At 33.7% G+C, this 10,409-nt stretch overlaps 1 protein-coding gene across 2 annotated transcripts; it reads left to right on the forward strand.

Annotated features, from left to right (window-relative positions):
- Positions 1-5,224: 5,224 nt before the first annotated feature.
- LOC121802740 (zinc transport protein ZntB-like) lies at positions 5,225-9,700 on the forward strand. 2 transcript variants are annotated; one of them, XM_042202434.1, is made up of 5 exons: positions 5,225-5,667; positions 5,850-6,750; positions 8,178-8,257; positions 8,673-8,937; positions 9,024-9,700. In XM_042202434.1, the coding sequence occupies exons 2-5, from the start codon at positions 6,003-6,005 to the stop codon at positions 9,290-9,292; spliced, it is 1,362 nt and encodes a 453-aa protein (XP_042058368.1). In that variant the 5' UTR covers positions 5,225-5,667; positions 5,850-6,002; the 3' UTR covers positions 9,293-9,700. The 2 variants fall into 2 exon arrangements, with proteins under 2 accessions (XP_042058368.1, XP_042058369.1); XM_042202435.1 differs by having other exon boundaries at positions 5,225-5,463.
- The last annotated feature ends 709 nt before the right edge of the window (positions 9,701-10,409 follow it).

Consider the following 10,409-nt stretch of genomic DNA (forward strand, 5'->3'; position numbering starts at 1 on the left):
AATGTATAAATAGAACTTAGATCAGAAGAAAAGGGGAGCTCTCTAGACATAAAAGATCATATAGCAAGTTTGTATTGTAAGCTGTAGAAAACAGATCAAGCAATACAATTCTGCCCTCTTTTCTTCCCGTGGACGTAGATTTACCTCAGTAAATCGAACCACGTAAATCTCTGTGTCGTGATCTGCATTTTCCTGCATTCATCACCATCAAAAATTCGCCAAGCCATCAGTATATGAGAAGAAATCTACTGGGTCCTACTACAAGCATCAAAGCAGGAAATTTGTCAAAATGCAAATACAGCAGTAGCACATACCATGAGTTCCCAGAATTAGCTATGCAAGTTATTAGAAAATCAAATGTCTTAAATCACATGCTTTCGATTGAGATTTTTGCTTAGTCGTTAGTCCTAATGTAAATTTAGCAGCAGCACATACCTTGAGTGTAGAAAAATCCTCCCAGAAGCTATGAACCTATGTGAGTCTTCAAGGCCTTAACTTATGTCACCACAGATATAAGTTCAAACTGACAATTTCCTAGTTTCCTACAATTAACAAGATGGCCCGATTCAATTGCATTTAACTATGAAACTGCCTCCGGGTGAATGAATTCTCACATAGAGAGATGAAATTAATTAAAGATCAAGTATGGGTTGGTCATAAGCTAATAAAAAGAATGTGTTGGTCATCGATTCAACACCACAAGATTTACCAGCAGTATGTCTTTCCAATGATTAAATGAGTTTCTGGAAATTTTAAACATGTTAAAGGGCCAGATATTGCAAGCCATGCTCGACACTAATTATTGAAGCAATGGCATGTTACAAGAAAAGATTGTGCATTGAAAGATCAACCTCCATCACATCTGGATTGATTCACCACCTCATGTTTGAAGTTAAGGCATATCTTATGCTAAAATCTCAGCTTCAAATTAATGTTGTAATGCATTTTAAAAAACGAACTTATGCTTTCATTTATTTAGTATCACCAAGATATACACCAGATGTGGTTATTTATATTAAGGTTGCTAGTATGGTAACCAATATTTTGGAACAAACCTGCACATAATCAATTTTATCATCCTACGCCATGTAGATAGTGTTAGGTTTTGTATACTGAAAAGCATGTTTCGAGCAAGTTCGCACGAATAGAATCTTGCTTGTATACGAAAAACTCTACAATCTACTTTAACCCGATTCATTATTATTCGAGCAGTTTGCACGAATAGAATCAGTATATTATTACATTGTGTTTGCTTGTTCATTTATAAGATGTTTTATAAACATTTAAATGCATAAGAAGCAAACAAAGCCTAAGTCTTTTGCTTAGTAGACTGGTTGTGAACGTCGTCCACTTTAAGGTAACTACAGTCGGTTCTATACAATGTTTTGCAAAAGAGAAAGAAGAATTTCACAACCTAGATAGCTTTGACTACCTATCGCAAAAGGTTGCAATGTCAGTCGATTATTTCTAAGCCTTATTGAAATAAGATGACGTTGGTGTAGTATAGCACTGAATGGATCTAACAGCAAGACATGCCTTTATGCTATCTACTGAAAGACAAGGTCTTGATAAATAACTATTTCTTAATCTACATACGTTAGCATTGAGTATACGGTATTGATTATGCACTACTTTGACTTATCAAATGGTGCGGGTTTTTTGCAACCCAATAATCCTGATATCTTGGGTAGTGGTGATTAGTATCTAGCGGTGCTAGGATTGCTATTATGTTGAATCGTGCGCGATGTGAGTCTCGTTTGATAATATCCTCAAGAAGAGCTTGAACAAGGTTTTATTATTCGGAAAACTAGCCAGTTGGAATTTAATTATTCCATGAATAATAAATAAGTGTTTCTTGTTAAGTCCATTCTTGGAATTAATAAGATGTTAATTAATTAAGTCCATAGCAGACTTCAATTAATTAATGGACATTTGTATCTTAAGTGCGAGAAATAAACATTTAAAAAAAATGGAAACCCAAACTACTTGTAATTTCTGATTTGGATGAGCAGTGCAATATTATTTCTGTAGTGACTGCTAATAGTATTCCAATATAAGCTTGTATTAAATTGTGGGTTCAATTTAATTAGTAAGAAGCTAATTGGGTGAGGCCACATCCAAACCTCCATAGATCCCTGACTTGGCCAAAACATGAACTTAATAAAAATAGGAGAATAAAGGAGAGACAAAATTAATTAATTTAGAGTCATAATTTTCGTCCCCCTCTATTTTAGAGGAGCTCGAAAATTCTCTCAGCTCTCCTCTGTGAGATTTTTCTATCTTCTTTATTCGAGTCCTAGTATTTCGATAAGATCAGCCCACACTGATTTCGGAATACAGTTCGGGAACCAGTCAGAAGATCTGTGGTCTAGTATTGAAGATCATCATCGTGGAGAAGGCGCAAGCAATCGGCGATTATTTGGAGAATCAAATCGGTAACTCTAAACCGTAGTATTCATGTTTAGGATTTACTTTCTTTGAGCATGAATTATTTGCGTTCTAGCATGCAATTATATGTTTACCATGTGAATCGATTAATCACATAATCGGTCAAATAGATCCTTATCTGATTTATTTGTTTTGTACAAGTCTTCCGCTGTGAAGGAGATTCAAACCCAGCAGATAGTGCACCTTATTTAAGTTGCTTAATTTCTAGTGAAAACAATTTAATAACTAATTTGGACACATTGCCTATGTGCCTTAAGCCTTTAAGCTACTCTTTCATGCGGTCACCAACAATGACAGTATTTCAGCGAACTGTAGAGAAAGTTAGTGCTTTCCTAAATCCTAGTTGAGTTAGGACCTTGCCTTACGTGTATATATAGGTGCTTTTGACTATGTGTATTGAACCAGTTGAATTGTTCCTCACCATTCATAAGTATTATTACTTTATTCATCTACTTATTAATCATCGATGTAAGATCAAGTATGACTTTATAGCTTAGCCACCCATCTCTATCCAGTTGAGCAACTGGAATCTTTTTATTTTCCAAAATTGTTCTTTTTCTTTTTATTTGCATTACATTAAATCTAGATGAATTGCATGGCTGACTATGGAAATTTAATATGTTCTTATAGGCGCTAGCTCAATTTTGATTGTATATCCAACTTCCAACCTCGGATTACTCTTATAACTTAGTACTGCACAAAGATCACACACACAGCTACTTAATCAGATGATATAAATTTATTTTGACGCATCATTGACCACATAAACGTGTGCTGTGTTGCAAGTAATATGATATGAATATTAATTTTAAAGATAAATATGTCTTAAAAATCCTTACACAGTCATTAAATTAATTAAAATTCCATATTTTAGAAGTTAATGTTCGGATTGTCGACTGCAACAGACGTTTAGGCTAACTGATTTGGATTGTAGCAACAAAATAGCTGTAATTTGGATTAAACTAGTTGAATAAATACCCAAGAAGAAAGTGAAACAAAAATGATGTTTGATAGGAAGGCCAACAGCCATATTTAAAGGAAGGGAGTAAAGAAGAAAGCACCATGACAAGGACTTGTATACATTCCATTGTGTGGCTTATGAGACATGTAAAAATTTACTCCATTTTTTAGTATAATATCATTAATAAAAGCTATACTATTTTAAATGGATACATTAGTGCTACTCCAAAATAAAATAAATTAACTCAATATATACATGTAAAATAATCATGCATCAAATAATAAACTAATTGAAATGTGCATTTTAAAATAAATCTTATCAAATTAGTACTGTAGTATAATGTATTCAACATAAATTCGTAGATTAATATAATTAAAAATGTTGATGATTGAATAAAAAACTGATATTATCTCTATATTTTGAATTGTTTCATAATAAAACAAACACGAAATTAATTAGAACTAATATATTTAAATTTTAAATTATATAAAATCAAAATGATTTTTATAATTATAGTACTATAAGTTGATTTATAATTTATTTGGTTTTTATCTTTAAACCAAAAATATAACTAAATGATAAAAAAACTACACACAAGATTAGGATTTTAGATTTTTTAATGTTAATAATTTGTTTTATTTCAAAAATAAGAAAAAGATGAAGGAAAGGGGAAGAGAAAGAAATCCATGAAAAAGAACGATAGAGGCAACAACGCATAAATTTAAAGTTAAACAATTAATACTTTGTTTATTTTTTAAAATTGGATTGAGTGGGCTTTGAACGGAACATCTATTCGAATAATTTAGCTTATGCGTTTAAATGAATCAATTCTAATTCATAATGACTTATGATTAGTAGATACATTAGATTTATTTATCATGTACTTTTTAGCAAATTTTTTTTAATAAGTGCGAAGAAAATTAAATGGACCGGCTGTGATACTAGTATATTTAAAATTTGTCCTTGCATCCAAAATATAACGTAAATCATATAAACTTTTAAATTTCAATTTTTTAAATAATTTTAGTTTGATCATGAATTTGAATCACCATACAATATCTTTACCTACTTTTATATATATATATATATAGGATTGTGATCAATACCGAACCACTCTTAAACCTTAAACACCGAACATAGATTCTTTTTGATCGCATGCAAAAGTGATTGTAACAAATTATACACCCTCCATCCCAAGATAAGCGACTCACATTCTTTTTTAGGATGTCCCAAGATAAGTGAGTTATTTCCTTTTTTAGTATTTTCTCTTACTTTTTCTCTCTACTTTATTAACTCTCTTACTTTATTCACTATCTACTTTACAAACAAAACTCAATTTCCTTAAATCTCGTGCCGAACCACTTACATACGACATATCAATAAATCTCAACAAACAATTCGAATATCTATACATATTTTCTATAGACTATATGAGTAATTACATAGTATTTCATAAAAAATTATAGTATAAAGAAATTAATTTAGCATAATTGATACAAAAAGTTCAATTCAATTTTATTAGCTGGGCTAGGATACAACATGTCACTGAACCTTGACTTATACAGCAAAAGTATAATTAACATAATCCGTATCAAGTACATTATAATTATATAGTACATATAAAAAATTTCACTACTTCATATTGATATAAAAAATTTAAATTAAAATAATTAATACTCCACAAAAATATCAAATGAAATTTTTTTGTATCATATTATTATAACTCCATACTGTACAAATTTTTTTATAGCAGAAATGATAGTGAAAACTTTTTATACGCTCTATACCATATTTGACCTGTTGGCTGCATTTCAAAATTGTCAAATCCCTAATCAAATAAATCTCCATTATAAATGAATTCACTCTAATCTATTGAGTATAAATATAATAAATATAGTATGCATAGTTGTTTCTTGCAGGTTATGGAGGTGCATGAAGAAACTTCCAGGAAACAGCAATCTCTAGTCTCCACGTTGAATATTATTTAGTCATCTTTTGTTTTTCTGCTGCTCTTGAATCGTTCTCGTTTTCTCCACCTCTGTTTGACCCCAGTTGTATGTAGTTCTTGAATAAAGAGATAAGATTCTGTTTTCTATATTTGGTCCTTTTGTTATTTCGGGGTTTGTTGGATGAGAGTAGGACTCTTTCAAGATTGAATCTTTAATTTAGTTATAATTTGGGTTTTCCTCTGATTTTATCTGGGCTATATTCGTTCAAGTCTTGCCATTTTAGTGTTCCGAGATTCTGAACTAATTCAGGTGAGTCTTTTGTTGATTTGATCGAATGGCGTCGTTGCTTGATTTTGTTAAGTGATTATGTATCCTGTTTTGTGGGATTCTCTCCCTTTTTTATGGTTTATAATGATGCATGATATTGATGGCGTTCCAAAATAGGAAGTCATTTAGTAGTATTGATTTCATGATTTTTCTCTTCTCTTCAGGAGTGAAGAATGGTGATAAGAAATCCTTGATTTGATTCAGGAGTAGATTTTTGGGGGTTTGACCTATGAAATCGGGGATATAAGTTGTATAACAGCCGCTCAGAAAATTTTTTCCCCCAAAAACTAAATCCATAGTCTTCGATTTTTAGGAAGATGATGGAGCTCACTCATGTAAATGGTGAGGGAGAGGTTGCAGAAAGTGAAATATCTGAAGCGAAAAGTTTAAGGAAAAACTTATTTCACCAATCACACTACTCTGGTACTGTGAGAAAGAAGGCATACATATTTGATGGAGATGGGAATTACTTCAACAAGGAATGGGATATTGTTCAAGGTTCAGGCAAAGAGTTCTGTTGGTATCATGTTGAGCTTCCAAAAGGGAATCATAAACTCTCACAGTTGGCTCAGCATCTCATCCATGCCCTATCCCCGCCCCTAAAGCTCCAGGACATACTCTCACTCGTTAGCAACGGGCCATTTTGTGGGCACGTAGATGGTGCTCTAGTATTCAGAGTTAACTCACCTGGCCCTGCATCTAGCAAGTTCACCTTTAGGATCGCAGCAAGAATCACCGAGAATTCAGTTATCACGGTATCATTAGGACGTGTTCCTAGACTGGGCTTCTCTCCAGCAAATGAGTCTTTGCTGTCAGAGATTCCGATCACAGAAATTTCGAGTAATGGCAGTATTGAACGTAGGGATAGGGGAGGGATTGTGATAAGGGAACATGTGCTAGATTTTCTATTGACTATGAATCATTCGGAGGAAGCTGATAACCCTGTGCCTAAATCTGTTGCAAATCTTGTGGTACACATCATCGATACACATATGGATCACCTTCAGGATGTTGTGACCAAGCTTGAGATTGAGCTGGATGCAGTCGAGTTAGAGCTGGACAGAGGTATGTCTCTTAGGATTTTCAATTTGGCATTCTAGTGCATCCATTAAAGTCAGCAGCTTATTTATGCTTTTTTGTTATATTTGTGCTATATCTGAGAAGTACTGATCAGCATTGCTTACTTGTGGTGCAGTTTTGGGGTCTTGGCACGTATTTTATCTTGATTAACTTGTGTGTATTGTGATCCAATTGAGATTTTTATTAATGAATTTGTTACTGGTGTAAAGATTGTTTATTGGTTCAATGGAACAACACATTATGAGTATTTGTTACTCCATTAGGACTTCTTGTATTAAAAGTAAAGGAAATAAATATAATAGGTGCAAAGAAGAGTGTATTTTGATGGAAACTAAAAGAGATATGAAGTTAATAGAAATTCATGTAATTTTGTAATCTATGCCTCATCTTCTGTGAGAACCATTCCAGAGCAGGAACTTCAGAATTTGGATGCAGTATATATTTAAACTGATGTAGTGTTTGACTTGAGTGCAAAATGACACGACTTAACAGTATAGATGACTTCAGGTGTAAAATATTACATATCCTTTCAGAAGAAACATGTGCAGTGATGCTAAAAATGTGCAGAGAGTAAATTGACACTAGGATTTGACCAGTGTTATGACAGATACTAGTAGATAAACTGAAAAGGGGAAGATTTTTAGAACTATGAGATGCATTAGAAGTAGTTTAAAATGCTAGAATCATGCATGACATATTGGCATTTCTAATCTAGATATTTTACAATAGACATCTGTGGAGCTCTATATGCATTGCTGAACTAGCATGTTCTTTTATGCTAGTTAGGATTTTGATTAGTTAGAGAATATTTCACTGGTTGTTTTTTTTAACTTGGAACGTACTTGGCTTAGCATATGACAATATAAACAACCAGCCATTGGAAGAAGAGCAGTGGTCTCTTTCTCTCACTCAGACATGGCACACAGTAGTACTTTTGTAAACTCTTGTGATTGTAAAGCTTTAAACAGTAAAGAACCAATCTTTTCATTTGAGAGTGTATCACTTTGTTAAAACTGGTACTATAGTTTTCTTTATGAATCTTTTCGTGCCCCGCCAAATAATAGTCTATATTTGCATTTACTCACATCCACTTCATATAACGGCTGTTAAGTAGTAACAGTCCATAAGTACTTACAAAAACTCATGTGATTGTGAGATTTGGTGGTGTTGTTCTGCGTGCCAAATGTAGACAGTTGTTGGGGAAAGATAACAAATCTTGTCTTCAATATGTTGTTGGATTTAGTCCTAAATGCTCGTCCTATATATCCAGCTCAATGGATGCCCTTAAAAGAAGTAGGCTATTGTATCTCAGAAAAAAACTATATGGTACTCCTGAATAGGATCAGTTGATCTTAGTTAGAGTACTCCTGACTTTTAACTTCAGTATATGATACTCAGTGATTCTTTTTTAGGTGGTTTTGCTATGAAGAAGCAAATGTTAGATAGCCGAAGATTCCCAAAAATGAATCTCGACTTGCAGCGTCTACTGCAGGTATTTCAATTTAATCCATGCTCTGGTAACCTTTCTCTAAAAGCCTTTGTGTAGGAGTACATGTTTTTGCTATATTATTTATGGTAAACATAATACATGACCATACACTCCTATTTTAGGCTGCATTTTGTTTGAAGGATTTAATATGGATAGACAATTTTATAGAAGAATTTCAAGTGGCTCCATGCTATGTAGGGCTGGTTTCGAATCCGCCTAAATCTCTCTTATGAATAATTCAGAAACAGAGTAGTGGTTTTCATATGTTAGTTTGAATTTCAAATGTGCCCTCCGAATTCTTTAATCCCAATGCAAGCTTGAGTGTTTTTTGATATTTTAAATGATGATACTGTAGTTAAACGAATATGAGAAAATGAGTTGAGAACATATTTAAAGCAATGATCTGGGCAAACTCCAGGTGATTGCACACGGTGAACAAGTATTTCCCCGAGTCAAGGAAAAGTGTTCTTCTAAAGAATGGTTTGGGAGTGAAGATATCAATGCGTTAGAAGAGCTGATTGGTCGTATAAGGAGATTAAAGGAGAACGTTGGTTTCATAGCCAACCGCGTCACTGCAATTCAGGCTGGCCTCGACAGCTGGCAGTCCGAGCAAATAAACAAAAAGCTATACTACCTCTCTTTCCTCTCCATTATATTTCTGCCTCTTTCAATAATAACCGGAGGTCAGATTTTCACATTAAACTTGAATACATATTTCCTATCATGTCAGAGGCATTTGGCATAAACATCAGCTGTTTATTGTTGGCAGTGTTTGGGATGAATGTGGGTGGAGTTCCTTGGACCGGGCAAAGAGACCCCACAATTAAGGATGGGTTTCGTAATGTGCTGATAGTCTGTGCAGCCATGCTTGGGGTTGTTCTATTGTGCTTTCTTTTCCCGGCATTGTATAGCCGTGTAATGGCCTGGCGGAGAAGGCAGGTCATGCAACGGAGCTGGTCCCTCAACCGGAGGTCCTTCGTTAGGAGAGCCGGGATGGTTGGAGAAAGAACAGAAAGAGGGGGATACATACGACTTTAGCTAGGCTGCAAGAGTGATGATCATCATCATCCTACATGGTAAACGTGATTGATCTTCTCCCTCGTTTGCATTTCATCCGACGTCGTCTTGCTTTGGACAGATTTGATCGTTTCTTGTACTTATAATTGATCATCTACTATTTTTTTATACACCCACACGCCAATTCTTGGTTTGCTGGATGTAGGCTAAGGCCATTCCTGCATTGTTTTCCTCTTGAGAAAGCTCGATTTTTCTTGTATAGTATCTTTGGTTGCCAGCTTTTCAACCTCATTTCTTCATAAGGGTGGATGTTGTTTAGTATTAATCGACTAATTCTAGTATAGTCTAGAGTGTGTAATTGTTCATTTGAGTTAAGGAAAATATCACTTTCCATTTTTCAACTCAATGCTAGCCATTTTTTTCTTAAAATAAGTAGTACTACTTCCTTTATCCCTAAATAAGAGTTCTATTTGGTCATGACATGGTTTTAAAAGAAACATAAAAAAAATAGATTGAATATTAATTTTATAATAAAATATGAGTGTAATAAGTTAATGGAATATTGGTAAAAATGAAATAAAACTCTTATTCATATACGGACGTAAATAGCACAAAAAAAACTCTTGTTCAAAGACAGAGTACTATTATTTACAAATTACTAGTATTTATTTTGAGACAAACGTGCAGTTTCAATCTCGATTGCTACTATTCATAATTTGGTATTTTTTGAGACAAGCATATAGATTATGATTTTTAAATTGATATTATAATGGATTACTATTTAAAATTGGAGTATGAAAAAATTAACGAGCAATCTCGATTTTTAGCGATTTTATATACTACATCATTGTCACAATTGACATGTATAAGATGTATCCAACTAGGCATGCACACGGTTCAAAAACCGCCGGTTCCGGTTCTGAACCGGCGGTTCACGGTTCACCATTTGCATGAACCGGAATCGGCCCGCCAAGGGTTTCGGCGGTTCCGGTTCAAAAAACCGCCGATTTTTTGCCGAATCCGTCGGTTCCGGGCTGATTCGGCGGTTCGTGATTTATTTATTTATTTATTTTGCGTTTTCTTATTTATTTATCTATGAAATGTGCGTAAATAAAATTCAAAAAATCACTATGAAAAT

The sequence above is a fragment of the Salvia splendens genome, chromosome 5 (assembly GCF_004379255.2).
Source record: "Salvia splendens isolate huo1 chromosome 5, SspV2, whole genome shotgun sequence".
NCBI classification, from domain to species: domain Eukaryota; kingdom Viridiplantae; phylum Streptophyta; class Magnoliopsida; order Lamiales; family Lamiaceae; genus Salvia; species Salvia splendens.